Source organism: Aptenodytes patagonicus, chromosome 18 (genome assembly GCF_965638725.1).
Source record: "Aptenodytes patagonicus chromosome 18, bAptPat1.pri.cur, whole genome shotgun sequence".
NCBI lineage: Eukaryota > Metazoa > Chordata > Aves > Sphenisciformes > Spheniscidae > Aptenodytes > Aptenodytes patagonicus.
The window spans coordinates 3,018,961-3,033,746 of NC_134966.1; the positions used below are offsets into that span (position 1 = coordinate 3,018,961).

The 14,786-nt window shown below is 45.8% G+C and overlaps 1 protein-coding gene across 1 annotated transcript in view; it reads left to right on the forward strand.

Annotated features, from left to right (window-relative positions):
* The window catches only part of CACNA1B (calcium voltage-gated channel subunit alpha1 B), a 308,891-nt gene that overhangs the window by 275,445 nt on the left and 18,660 nt on the right, over positions 1-14,786 (forward strand). The window contains exon 38 of the mRNA XM_076355414.1: positions 6,377-6,473. Within this exon, the coding sequence (XP_076211529.1) occupies positions 6,377-6,473 (97 nt within the window). The remainder of the gene's footprint in view (positions 1-6,376; positions 6,474-14,786) is intronic.

Genomic DNA, 14,786 nt, shown 5'->3' on the forward strand with positions numbered 1-14,786 from the left:
AGAAAATGCAATAAGCCTAACTTTGGAAGCATTTCAGTTCTCAGTGAGCCTCTGATAAAATGTTCCTGGTATATGAGTGTGTTAAAGGAGGAAATGGTTTTCTCGCAGCCAGGTGGTGAGGTGTTTGGTTTTATGGTTTTATCTCTTTGTTTTTCTTATTCAAAGACACTCGCAGGGAAAGCTGCACACCTGGGCTTGAGTACCACGGCAGTGGAGGAGTGGCACTGTGCTGTGGCAGACCCAAGAGCACCTGCTGAAGCATTTTAAGGAATTTTTTAAAAAGGAGAGAATGGCTCTGACCAGTGATCACTTCTAGAGCAAGACTGATTTTAATATATTGCTTTTCTCCATTGCCCAGAGAAAGCTACTGCACAACAGTCCTGGTGACTGTTTTATTTTCATTTCTAGATGCTCTGAGATACAGGTCACAATAATTTCCTTGATATTCTGCAGCTTGGGAATTTGCCTGTTGGGAGATTTTTTTTTTATTTAAAGCCGTACTAATTTTGTATCCATTTTCCTCCCCATGAGTTACTCTGCAATGAATCTCCTCTGTATTTGTAATGAAGCTGCCTCCAGCTCCTCCAATTTTCCACTCTTTTTTATTTCCCTTCAGTAGAGACAGATGCAGAAAGTGTTTGTATAATCAGCTTCTCAAACTCCCTGCTAGGATGCAATTAAACTGCTTTAAAATCTCAGTTAAATTGATTTAGGCTAACTTTAAACGTAAACCTATTCCAAAATGACTGCATTTCTCTGAACTGTGTGTGATTTTAACTAGCTCGGAGCCATCCATACTTTGAGCCTGCATATATACTACACACATACTAGCAGCTTGTAATCTCCAAGCAGATTTTCATTACCACGTGCTCTGTAAGACAGACAAGTCTTTTGTGGGTATTTGGCAGGCAGTAAATAGCTTTTTTTCCTTTCTCAAATCTAAGTCCTCCCTCTTACCACTAGAAAAATCTCAATGAGACTGAAAACCTGGGAGTGCCCGTTCTCTCCTTAAAAAATAGTCTTGGCTCTGGTTAGCATCCATGGGAGGAGTAACACACCTGCAAGGGAAAAAATTAGTATCAATGTGCTTTTTAATGTTTATGTGTTCAGGAACTTTCCACCCATAAGAGGCACAAGCATTAAGTTTACAGAAAGATTTGCTCTCTCTATTAACTCTGAGCACAGAGGTTACATTTTGTGAGTCACGCAGGTGCCAAACCTTTTCACTTCTAGAGCTGTTAATACAGAATATGTCATTATTAAGAAATTTGGGTTTTCTCTAACCTTGTTCCCGTTTTTCTCCGATGTGAAGCTGTTGATGTTGGCAGAGTGACCGGGGGCGGAAGTGCGAGTCACAGGACAGCCAAGACATGATGCTCGAGGCTTGATCCTAAACATGTGCATGTTCTGGATTTTCCATGTGTGAATGGTTCCACTGAAATCACTTATGTTTTCATAAGTGGGACTAACGTTTCCGCAATTTAAAAGCAATCTGAAATCCATTCACAGTTTAAGGCCAGAATAGATCTTTTGATCATTTGGGCTGAACTTCTGTGAAGCTCTGGACGTGGTATTTCACAATAGGTATCCATGGACTGAGCTTAATAAGTTGTCTTTTAAGGTACAGCTCCCAGCAGTACAACTCGTCTTGATCTGAAGACACAGGGCTTTAAAGGACCCATTTTTAATTCAGCTGTTTGTTCCACTAGTTGGTTAAACTCATTGAAAGAAAACATTGATCCAGTTTTTATTTTCCATGTCAGCCATCTCCTTTTAGCATGTCAGCTCCCAGTATAGACATGTGTAGGGGAATGGTAAATAATCACCATACCATAATTTGCAAGAAAGAAGACTCTCAGGCAGTTATCTTATGCTTAGATGCATGTGAGCTGGTTCCTACTTCCATCTGTTGCTAATTGATCGCCTCTCTCAAGGTCTCCTCTTTGATTGTCCCAAGGAAAAGGGAATTACAGTGTTTGTCCACTTCCCGTAGCTTGAGACCCTCAATGAAAGATGCTGCATGGGTAAAAAGTACAAGTGTTGTTATACTTTTGTTATATAGATAATATTTTAAACATAGGTTTAATGTGTGTGTACTTACATACATATTTCCAGTGTCACCTTTGTTTTTGTTACAAAATCCAACTTTATGTAAACTTTTCTGGGGAAAAACATTCAAAAGGAAGTAGCTGTTGTTCTAGATGTGTGTCACACTCAGTAGGGGTAAGTATGGGGAAACTGTTGGATTTAGGGGTGGCGGAAGCCTTGGGCTCACAGAAAAAGAGAGAGCGAGAGAAATGGGGCATACACAGTGGTTTGGTCTGGAGCTGGGAGTTAATCAGGAAAGGAGTGAAAACACTGAATTTAAGGGTGAACTGGGAAAGAAAAGAAAACTGGATTTTTATGAGCTTTTATTTGTTCAAGATATATAAAGTGAGCGCTTTATCTCTCTCATACCCCCCTTCCCAGTGCATACCTCTTAAAGATACTGGAAATGTTGATCTTGCCATCCCATTCCCATGAGTTGTTCCCAAGAGCCAAGGGAAATGCTACTGGCAGCACCTTCAGTGGTCGGGAGGAGGTGCAGGTGCTCCCAAGGGAGAGCTTTTTCTTAGCTACCTGAGATAAAGGGATGCTGATGAAAATAAACAAAACTCAAATAGATTTAAACAACCTGTGAAAGAATCCCTGTTTGTCATAATTTGTCATAATTTTCTGCCATGACCTTCCGATGCAGTACATCTGCTGGTTTTCAAGCCTTCCACAGACTCTCAGAGAGCTCAGGGATCTGCTCATACGTATTTTCTACACGCTGATTTTACAAAACCGTTCCAAAATTTTGGTAAACTTCTTAACTCAGTTAAACCAATATACTTTTTATATCCACGATTAGGCCTGCAGCCAAGACTTGCGCAGTTCCATTTGATCTGTTTCTGAATTAATAGTTTTGAGCTGATTGTGAAGGTTTTGAATAGACCTTAATTTTTCACATCCAAAAAAGCAGTAATATTGAAGGAGATATTCCAAAATATTGCAGCCTTCTTTATATAACGTACCAAAATAAAAACCGTGAAGCCAAATCATCTCATTTTTCTTCAGAGGTCATTTTGAAGTTCAGTGCAGCTCTTTTTGTACATGATTTGGTTACTTACAAAAGATTAAGAAATCTAATCCTGCTGTTAAATTAGCTGAAAATGTTGCTGGGAGTTAACGAGACTGACCATAAAGCTACCTGGAGGCATCTGATTTCACCTACTGGTAATGAAGGCTGGATTTTCCCAGTGCCAGTGGCCAAGATGGCTCTCGAGATGGCAGTTTCTGGACTTCCAGCAAATTGCTTATTGCCCAGGAAACAGAGTACAGCCCTGCTGGGGTTATGTAGGTGATAACAGTGGAAGGCAAAGGTTCCCAAGCTCTTCTGAACCAGCTAATTTGAATCCCAGTAATAATCCGTTAAATAGGCTATTTGTGTGCTGCAGGCTCTGGTTTTGTTGGGCTGCTGCAGCACCTGGGCGGTGGGTAGAGGCCATCTGTAGGCAGATGCTAGGCACAGGGAAGTAAAACATTAGTGATAAAGGTAACCAAATGCAATGGTTGGAAGGCCTTGCACATGGCACTGAAGGTTTCACAGAAGAAAATCCAAGGGTATAGATTTTGTTCAGCAGTTGGAAGTTCCCTCTCTCTCTCTCTCTGTGTTAAGGTGCCTCCTTCATTGCAAGCCCAGTTGCTGTCAGACTAACCTTGCTTTTCAGCGTGTTTTGCCCTTCCAGCTCCTGTTTGCCTGGGGAAAAACTGATTCCTCTCGGGTTTTGCTGTCGTAACATCTGATGTTTTCTTTCCAGTTGCCGGATTCATTATAAGGATATGTACAATTTGTTACGTGTAATTGCTCCACCCCTGGGCTTAGGAAAGAAGTGCCCTCATAGGGTGGCATACAAGGTTTGGAACTTCAGAGACTCCCTCCAGCATTTTCAGTTCTGGTTTTCTTTCTTTTTACCTGCCCCCCCAAGTGCAAATGCAAACAGTAGAGAAAAGTAACTGTAACGTAACTAACCCCTCGCCTGAAAAAAAGGAATGATTGACTGACTGACTGCCTCCTTTTTCCTTGATGCATCTCTTCCCCGTCTACTCCCACACCCCAGCTGGCTGGAGACAGGCAGCTTTATGAGACAGTGAATCCTCCAGCTTCCATCCTGCCAGGTCTAGGTGGGAAGTGTTGGGGAAAAGCAGCACAGCATCTGAGCACTTTCTCTTTATATATACACACTGGAGAAAAATGTCATCCCAAGATTTCTAGGGAGTAGCAAGTCCATTTTGTTTGGGCTTCATAGCATTGTTGCTCCAGTTGAATGATCAACATTTGAACCCTTCCCTTTCCTGAGCTGAAAAGACATTTGATCTGGGCACTGGTTAACTGGGCAGCAGAGTGTGATTGTTACCTATGCTGGGGAGAGATGAAGGGATGAGCTTTTCACAGTGCAACAGCCAGAGATTGCCTTGGGAGCAAACTTACGCCTCTGAGATCGTAAGCTATGATGGACATCCAGTGAAATCTCCTGCCTCATGGCACAGGAAAAGTATACTTGGGAGTATAAGTGCTTGGGAGCTGAGGTGGGGAATTAAGGACAGATCTTGCCAAGAAATCAGCATGGGATGACACTGGACTTCAGTGGGGTCCCAGTTACAGGCAGGGATTTTCTTGCGGTCAATGCATGGAGAGCAGAAGATGAAGGAGAGAGAAGTGGAAGCAGCCAGCACGGAGTTTGCTTTTATCTTTCACTCCAGCCCAGGTGTTTTCCACACCTGATTGGGGATTAAGAGTTAACAAGCATTGCAGAGAAGGTAGGAGATGCTGTACCTCCAGCCAGGGAGCGGGGGCAGAAGAGAGAAGCCAGGAGGAAGCCATTGGCTGTAATTACAATTTGTGTCTCTCACCAGCCTTTAAATTAGCTCTGGGCTATAAAACCTGGGTGGTATTTTAACTGCATTAGTTACCAAGGACAGGAATAGTTGTTTCAGACTTGGTAAGCTTTCTCCTCTGCCCCCTCCTGCATCAATGCTTTACGTAGGTATCGAGACCCAAGTCAGGGCAGCAGGCTGGTGTGCGGGTGCCTGCTTCTGTAGCTGTCCTGCTTAAGAAAGGGGTTTCCTATGGGTGCTTAGGTCTTGGTTTCCCTCCTAGTATAGTGGAGATGATAATACTGTTCTGCTTTTCCAAGGGTTAAACTTTAATTAATAACATGCTGCAATATACTTAGTCTTCTCAGATGACAGGCAGCACAGATTTGCACAATATAATAAGCAGGCAGCTCGCTGGGAAAACAAAATGAGATTGTCATAGTCATGCTCCCAGTTTCAGTAGTCAGAAAAAGGCGAAGCAGGAGAATTCCTTGCTGTTTCTGCATCCCTTGCTTTTCAGGGCAGAATTTTATTTACCACCAACACGCATTGAAGGTAGATGCTGTCAGTAATGGGCTGATCTAAGGGCCTTTTCCCAAATTTCTGCAATTCGCAGTTCCCTCTAAGACACAGGACAGCCAGCTGCCCTCGGTGGTGGAGACAACCAGTTGACATTGGCTTGATGAAAGCGGGGCCTCATCAAATGTAAGGGAGAAACAAGTCCCCTTTCCATCACCTTCCTGCAAATTGAGTGCTGGGCTCTGGATTTGTCAAACCTGAATTCAGGCTGGAGGAGAAATTCAGGCTGGCTGAGGTTTTGCAGTGTTTCACTTTGTGCCTGGGGTCACAGCAGTCCCAGTCTGTCCCCTGAGCAAACACACCAGGACTGGCTTTTTCCTTCTCTCGTAGCCCACAAGCTGACCTGAAAACCAAACTCTTTATTCACTGAAGGAAAGCTGAATATTTTCTCTAAGCCCTCTCTCTCCCTGTCCCATAACTCTGCCTACCAGCTCTCCCTGGCATGGTGAATACAGCCTCTTGATTGACTGGTTTGGGGGGGGAGAAGGGGAAGCATCCCTCCACCCCCTCAAAGAGCCAGCCAAACCCGAGCCCTCCCCACACCTTCTCCACCCCGAGCAGAGACATCAATCATTCCCCGCAGGGACCCGCGTGCCGAGGCGCAGCTCTGGCCACGGGACGTCCCTGCAGTGACGAGGAGACGTTGGGTGTTGAAACACAGCAATGGAAGTGGAGAAACCTTTCTATTTACCCATCTCTTTATTTTGGTTTTGTTTTCCTGAGAAATCTGATTAACCAGATCTCTGTTTTCTTGTCTGCTTTCCCTTCTCTCTCCTCCTTTTCATTTGCTCTGTTGTGTTGCCTTTTTCCCTATCCCCTTCCTTTTTATTTCCCCCCCACCCGGTCTGGTTTGATTTCTGTGTCCTCTTGCTTTTGCCTCCCTCCCTTTGACTCCAAGCGGGCGCATCAGTTACACTGACATGTATGAGATGCTGAGACACATGTCCCCACCTCTAGGCCTTGGAAAGAAATGCCCTGCTCGCATTGCCTATAAGGTAGATCAACCCCCCTAGAAACTCCTGCCAAACCACCAGCTTTTTGTGCCGTGGCTGAAGTGGGTGTTGGTTTTCTGTGGCATTAGTGTTGTCCTCCTGGACTTTTCTGGTGCTTTCTTTGCTTCCCAAGCAGACTGGATTTTGGATCTTCTCCTTTTTATTTATTTTTTGTAACCTTTTTTTGGTCTTTGAAACTATGGCACATCAGTTTGTCTTTCTAAGTATGTCTCCACTATCTCTATCAGTGTTTCTATCTCTCCTCTCTCATTCTGCTTGCATTTAGGCTAATTTGGGGAGGGAGGGTGCTAATGAGCAAATTACCCTGCCAATATGATCCCCATTTATCTTCCTACAGCTCTTTGACTATCCGTTCTCACTAGCCCTTCAGTAGTATGTTGTTTTTCCCCCCTCTTAATTAGATTGGAGTAATTAGAGTAGGCAGTACTGTAGGAGTTAGCAAGCTATTAAACAGAGGCAACACCAGAAGGGCTCCTTAAATACCCTTGTGAAAGAAATTATTTTAACAGAAAACATTTAAGACAGTAAGATGAAGAAATCACTCAAACTTGCTGTTTACTCTGAAAAACTTTTTAATTGAACCACAAAAATGCATTATATCCAAAAGGCTTCTGGCTTCTGCCTTTTAGACACCGCCTGGATGAACGCAGTGGAAACTCAAATAGACACAGAGCCGAAATTACGGAGCGGACCCAGACCCCGCCAGTTAAAGCCATGTTGCTCTCCCAACAGCTCGCACGGCGCTTGGAAATTTGCATTTGCAGGGGCGATTCCTTGGAAGCTTTTAACATTGAACCTCACAGTTTTGGAGGGAGAGGTTTGTCGTAAGGATCTAGCATTGGTGTAATTGAGCGTCCGTCAAACTCAACAGGGTTTTTTTTGCTGTTGACGTCATTTCAGCCACCACCAAGCCTAATTGCTGCACCCCACTGTGCTTGGTGCAATGGATCCAGATCACAACAGCCCCTCCAGTAGTCCTTGTCTTTTCACTGAGGCCATATGAAAGCAAGATTTTGCGAAGAGACTCAAGCTAAACCCAAACCTGGGCCTGCCTTTATATAGGCCACTTAGCAGCAAGAAGGGGTTCAGATACGGCTTCCCCAGTGTGTTAGGATTTAAAATAAAAATAAAATTAAACATAACCTTAAAGCTAGCCAGATAGATATCTTTTCTGTATTCCTTTTGATTTGTTTCTGGCCACTTTGGTAGCTGCTTTAAAAGAGCATCTCTATTACGAGCAATTCATACCTACCATACTGTAACTAAGCTTGAGAAACCCAGCTACGGCGAAATGCCAGCTCCCAGGTCTCAGCTATTTCAGATAGATGAGTAGATAGATAAACATCTATACAGAGGTACCAATTATACACAGAAACCCAATCATTTTAAAGAAATCAATGTCTCCTTTTAGCACCTGTGAGTTTCCATTGACTTAAGATGGAGCTGTGTCCTGCTGAAAGCCCGGCAGTAGGTGTTCGCAGCTGGGCAACCAGATCTGCTCTGTGGTCACACGTGTGTACCAGAAGTATAAAGCTCTCCCTTCCCCCCCCCCCCCCCCCAAATCTTTTACAGTTAAAAAAGGAAGCAAATAAAAGGGGATAAAAAGATCATGTGTTAAAATAGGCATTTTAAACAAGTGTTTTGGCTGATTTTCATAGTGCGGCATCTCTGTGCCTCCATGCGATTGTTCTCAACTGTTGCAGCAGACTTTCCCCGGGCAGAGGCACTGCAGATGTGCCTTCCCTAGTCTCTCTTTTCCTTGTGAGTTAGCTGGTATCTCGTTCAATTTGTCTGTCTTTACAGAACAAATCCACAGAACTTAGGTACTTATGAATGGGGTTTTTTTAAAATACAGACTCCTGATTTTTTTAAAGACTCGTCTTTAATTTTTACCCATCTACTAAGAAACCTCTAAAAGGTGTCTGTGAATGACTGAACCATAAGTAGAGATGGGTTCAAGTCAAACAGCTCAAATCTAGACTGAACATCAGATTTCTCTGAGCTTTTGGAGGTGATCAGATTCATTTTGCATGTTATCAAAGAGCCCCGAACTACAAAAATACAGACTTAAGACAAGATCTGAATTTTTCCCATGGTGTAAGGCTGCAGCTTGGGCTGACCCACACTCCCAGCTATGGCTGCTGATAAAACTAAACCCTCATGGGGAGGCAGTACTGGTTTTCGCTCCCTCCCTCCTCTACTTCTATGTGCAGCACTAGGAACAGCACGTCCACAGAGACAGCTTGGTGCTGAGCATCTTCCCCCAGATGAAGGCTGCGTGTGGGTTGCGGCATCCCCCTGCCCTACATGTGCTGGGTGCCCCCCCCCCCCCCCGATGTCACTCCTGCTGTCCTCCCACAGTTGATGGGACACTTGGGGAGGACAGTGCAGCCCACCCAGCCATGCACACCTCCATGCAGAGCCAACGTGCAGAGGGACAACAACCCCCTCGTCCTGCAGCCGTAGCTCAGTCAGTGCCGACAGCAGCCAGGGCTTTATTTGTGTGCTATTTTCACTCTCTCCCTCTGAACCAAATGATTTTTTTAAAAAACCTTACTCTTCTGTCTGGCAAAAGCCCTTTTGCCCCACATGTCCACCCTTTTTCTTTCCATATATATTTTTCCCAGTCCTCTCTGCAAAGGTTTTGTGTGTTTTCCCCCTGTCTTTGTCTGTGTTGCCTTCTCAGTATGTGCACACTGTCATTTCGTTTGGATTTTTCCCTCTTTGCAGCCTCCTCGGCTGCTGTCCTTCCTTTCTGCTGTTTTCTGGTTCCCCTTTCACAACTGTTCTCCTTGGTCAGCGTGACCAGCCTCTGCAGTTTCATGCGCGTGGCTTGCTGCTTGCCTGGAGGTGCATGCGTGGGGTCCTCTGGCCGCACTGCTCGGGCACCAGGAGAGCTCTATCCTGCACTGGGGGGGTGAGAAAAGGGTGAAGGAACAGAATTTTAAAATCTCTTCTACCCAGTCAGATGAAAAGAGGGAAGAAAACCACTTTGACTTCACTCTGGTGTCTTGAGATTTGATCGCTTGTCCGTTTTCAGATGAGGGGGGGTGGTGGTTTTTGCACTCTGTTTACAGTCATGTATTGAGACTTTGAAGCCTCTTAGACAGACTCAGCTTGTCTGTAGCGAAGGGTCCTGGGGTCTTATACGCTATTTAGTAGTAGCAATAAGGGCAGAGCGGCAGCCAGCTTTGCTGTCACCTGGAGTCAGCCCGTCCTTTGCACCACAGAGTTTTGCACGCATCTTTAGAGAAAATGGGAGAAGGAAATGGCCATGACGCTGCTAAATCTCTCTGGCACTACAGTGCCGTCAAGATATCTTGCAGGTATCTGCAAGAGCGGGGTTGGTGGAGGGGTTTTTTGAGAGCTTGAGGGCGTGATTCTTAGAAACGGTGTGGTGCTAGGAGAGGCAATAACCCAAGCCTTTCCCCACTGCTCTTCAAAGTCATCTTTTTACCTCCCTCTCTGGGGACAGGAAAAGACAGCATCAGCAGCAGGCACATCTCCACCTCTGTCCGAGTCTAGCTCTAGGTGAAACCCTGCATGGGGTCTGCAGGGCGATGCTGGCAGCCAGAGGGGGGCTCTTGGCTTTATTTTGTGGTTCCATTGGTGCTGTCAAGCATGGCTTTGCACGCCCTATTTCAAGGGTGATTTATTGCAGGGATTAGGAGGGCTCTGGCTCTCCCTTTATCGCCTCCTGATATGGCCAAGGCTCCTGGACATGTGATAGGGGGTGATCTCGCAGCTGGGCTGGCTCCCCATCTGCACCAGGGCTGCACCTCACCTTGCCCATAGCTGCCACATGGATTTTAAAATCTGGATTAGGTCCCCAAAGGCTAAACGAGAGTTTGAATGGTCCAGTTGCTAGCTGCCCAGCCTTGCTACCTCTTCTGCACAGAGCTAGCATCATGCATTGCTTTTGCTGGACAAGGAGCAAGATTGAACTTACTGAAGGTAGGATGACCACTCCATGCAACAGTTGTGTGCCAGAGACAAAGCCCACGTTTCGGGGCACAGACCTGGCTCCTCTGTTGACCATGGGAGGGAGGAAGGCCATGGCCAGCCTCTCTGAAACCAACAGAAGAGTTAAATGAGAGTAGAATAATTACAACTAGGTCGGGGTGAATTATTCATAACAAATAATTTATTTACCAAACTCAGCCCCGTTTCCCACAAGCAGCACTCCATTGTCCCAAATTTATTCATGTTTGGGGATTATTCCCAGAGCAGTTCTTGTCCCAGAGGCTGCGCAGGAGCTGCTGATGGGGTGCTTTTAATAATTCAAATCCATCGAGGTACCAGCTAGTTTTTCTGGCATTCGTAGCTCAGTATGCTCTTCTTCCTGCTAAAGTTTGGACAAATGTGTCGGTGAATAAAATTTATGGTGCAGATATCTCTGTTCAGTGCTCACTTTCTGGGTCAGGCTGGGAGCCAGCAGGAGACCTTTTATCCCGGCTTTTGACACCGGGATGAATTTTCCCCCATTTCACTAACACATTCCCTGCCTATTCGGATGTTGTCCAAGAAGTTTCTAAGCAGAGGATCTGCAGAAACCAAATGTTGAAAGGGCATGAATTCTGTCAATTCTGCTTGACACAAAGGTTTGGTTTCTCATTAGTGATGCCTTTGTTTATTTGCAATTAAATCACTGCTAGAAGCTGAGGGGTGTTGCACCCCTCCTGACCACACAAGCAACCAGAGCAAAAAGCATTGCCTCCCTAACCCCGGCTGTAATTGGTTACTACCTCGTTATCTGCACAGAGTTAATTAGGAGACTCTAGAGGCAATATTGCAGCTCCCGCCCCTGGGGCCTTTTCCTGCAGAAACATTAACGAGCTCCCCTCGCCCTTGCTCGCTTGCTCGGGGGATGCCTCCGAAACTGCCTAATTAAAATCAAGGGCTGGAGGAGGGTTCCCCAAGCGCAGTTGGGAAATAGGAGCGGGGACTCCATCTGCTGCTGGCTGCTTTTCCTCAAACGCTCTTGGAGGAAATTGGAGGTGGGAGGAAGAGGAGCAGTGTGGGGAGCAGAGAAGATCTTTCCTGCCAGGTCTGGGCACCTGGGCGGGATTTTTATCTTTTTTTCCTGCTCCCCAGTTATTAATTCACCTGAACGCCCCTCGCTTGTGGCTGGCAATTCCCAGGGCACCCCAAGTGATGCAAGCTTTCTACTAGTGCGGGGAAGCATTGGATCCCCTGCCATCTGCATCAGCAGGCTCATGTGTTTTCCGTCTGGGGTCTAGAAAGATGGAAAATTATCCAAATCAGATTTTTTTTTTTTAATCAAATTTTTGTATTGCATTCCAAAGCATGAGGACCTGGTAAGATGTGGCCTTGAAGTGCAACTTCAGCCAGAAGAAACAGCAAAAATGCAGGGGGATGTTAATTTTACGTTAAACTGTGTACAGACTAAACAATGGGTTCAGGGTTTTTTAACCATGTTGTTGCCCATGCTGTATGAAAAACATTGAGATTTTCTCTTCTATCCTGGTTAGGGATGAAAATCAAAAGTTCTTGATTAATTTTTCGAAGAGCAATTTTGGGTCAGTCAGAATATTTGACTTTGAGAAATTTTACCAATTTTAGTTGGATTCCAGTTCCTTTTAAATGGGTTCTATAGAAATGTAAATGAATTAAAATATATGTAAAATTAGAAAGTAGCCTTGAAAGGATTGAAATTTCTTGCTCTGCACATGTTGGAAGGAAACATTTTTACGTTAAGGTTGTTTTATAATATTGGGGGGGGAAATGAAGATTTTTTTTTGCTTGTTCGCAGTTTCAGTCTTTCAGTTACGTCTCTGGTGCTAGGAAAATGCACTAGACGATGTGCAGGGAAGTTCAGGTGCCGAGTCCCTCCTCTGGGGCGGCTGTGCCAATGTCTGGCTGACTCCTTGGCTCCTCTGGGTGTCAACAGCAGTGCAGGGACATGGTGTCAGCATGTCTCACCATGCTGCCTTCTCCCTTGCCTCCCCCACATGGTGTGGTGGCAAAGCTATTTTGAATCAAAGATGAATCAATCCCTTTCTCCCAACTGCTTCATTTACAGCAGGAGCTCTCCCAGAAATGTGGTATATCCATTTGAGCAACATATTTTCTCAATTCACGCTTCCAAGAAAGCAATTTTCACTGATGGTGGGATGGATCTGGGGTGGCTTGTAGCCGAAACCTGTTGGGCTTAGCTGCAGCCGGTTGTAAGTCAATTCTGTCCCATTTAATGGCTTTTTTGGCTAGGAAATGGGCAGCTGCTCTGCCCTGGTAGGTGCAACTTGCAACCCACCTTGCAACGCAAGTGTTCCTCAGCTGGCTGCCAACAGCCTGCCCCAGGGGAGGATGGGGAGGTGCATCCCAGTTAGCCACCCCAATAGAGAGGAGAGAGCGAGACATCCCACCCAAGCCAGACCAAGCCTCCCCTCTCCTGACGTGACTGCTAGAGCCACAGTCCCCAGCTAGGGGCTGTGAGATACGCAAGGACCTGCAGAACGACCACACTCTCTGTTGGCTGATGGTTTATCAGATCGGAAATTGCAATGACCTAAAGGTGTCCGGGTTGACCAGTTTGCATATTGGGATGGAAAAAATGCCGTAGACCAGGCAGTGCTGAGGGTAGCGTGGAGAGGAGGGAAGGGACGTGGTCTGAGGAGAGACTCTTCTAGGTGGCTGTTTGCAGCACTCCTACTCAGCACTTGCACGTGAGTTTTGCTCAGCCAACCTTCCTGCAAATGTGCAATCACAAGTGTGCATTCCCTTGGAAAATTTCCCTTGGAAAATTTCCCTTGGAAAATCTCCCTCTAAATCCTTTGTCCCTGATTAAAATTTAGGAGGAAAGACCTTCTTACAGCATTGCTGTGTATAGATGTGATGTGGCCTGTGTTCTGCATCCATTTCCTTTGGGAATTTCTTCTAGAAAGTCAGTTGAAGGGACCTGGGACACCTCAGTCAGAAAATGTTTTTTGGGACTAGTTTTTGTGAGGATAGAGCTCTCCTGGGAGGAATTATTTCTCATCTGCTTGTTCTTCACTTCCATGCATCTTCTTTCTCTTTCCATCCCTTAACTCTCTCTCCCACTGAACTGGGATTCAGTGGGACTCTGTAAGTGGTAACTGTGGGCTCACATGGATATAATAATTTTTTTGTAACTTTTTGTGTGCTGAGAGCAGAAGTCTGAATTAAAATCCTGTTTCATTTGACACAAGTGAACAGAAAAAATTGTTGTGGTGTTGCCAGCATTTGATACTGTCATTGAATTTTAAAGGGAGGAGAGTCTTGGCTTTGATTTCCCTATCTCTGAGGCTTGTCAGACATGGAAGATAACCTCTGGGCATGCTTTAAGAAAGCTCTTTGAGATTACAATGGTTTGTCTCAGACTTTAGGAGACAGGGTAGGTTGTTACACGAGTCCCTTGTCCCTGCAGCATGCAACGAGATCCGAAGACATGTAATAAGATAAATAAGGAGGGCCCGGCTCCTCTGAATGTCAGCTCACTTCAGAAGCAGACATTTTGCACTGGATCAGTGCCCTCTGCCCTCTGTCAGCACCAGCACACGTGCCCCCTGGCAGAGATGTTTTCTCCTTGGCTGGCAGAAGGTACCAGGACTGGAGTCTGACCTCTCTCAGGGTACCAAAATGCCTAAGGCAGCTCAGTTCATACCTCTGGGAAACTGGGTGTCGGAGATTTCTCTAAGCAGGGAGGCTAACCCAGTGATGGAAAGGGAGACCAAGTCTTTATTCACCAGTCATGGCTTGGTTTTGGGTAGAGCATAGGAGCAGGAGTCAGGGCCCACTGAGTGCTCTGCCCCACTCTGCCTCTCACTTCGCCTGAGTCTCCAGGCAGGTCCCTGCTCTCCATTACACCATGTTTCTCTTCACCAGCAAAAACTGCCTATAAGCAGCGGTGCTTCTACCACACAGCTTCCCCAGGCCAGCAAGGAGGGTGAGAGGGGTTGCACGAGGCACCCCCGAGCCACTGCAGTCGCATCTGAAGGGAGGATTGCACCAGTAAAGCTGCATCTCTGAAAAATATTCACAACCCTTGACATTGCATAGTATTATAGTGTACAGAGCCAAAGTGGGATCTGGCCTCGTCTGTGCACTCTCTGCTGTGGCAGCTTGCTGCCTCGGTGAGTCTGCAGCCTGCTGCTGACTGCGCTGGAATTTCTTTAGCAGCACGTTGGGCTGTTGTTAAACAAAGAGCAGCTTTCTGTACAGCGATAGGGATCGAAATAACAGCCTAAGCAGCTTTCAGATGCGGATGAAATTCCCTCCGGAGCAAGGGGCCCAGGCCAAGCTAACACTTGGTTT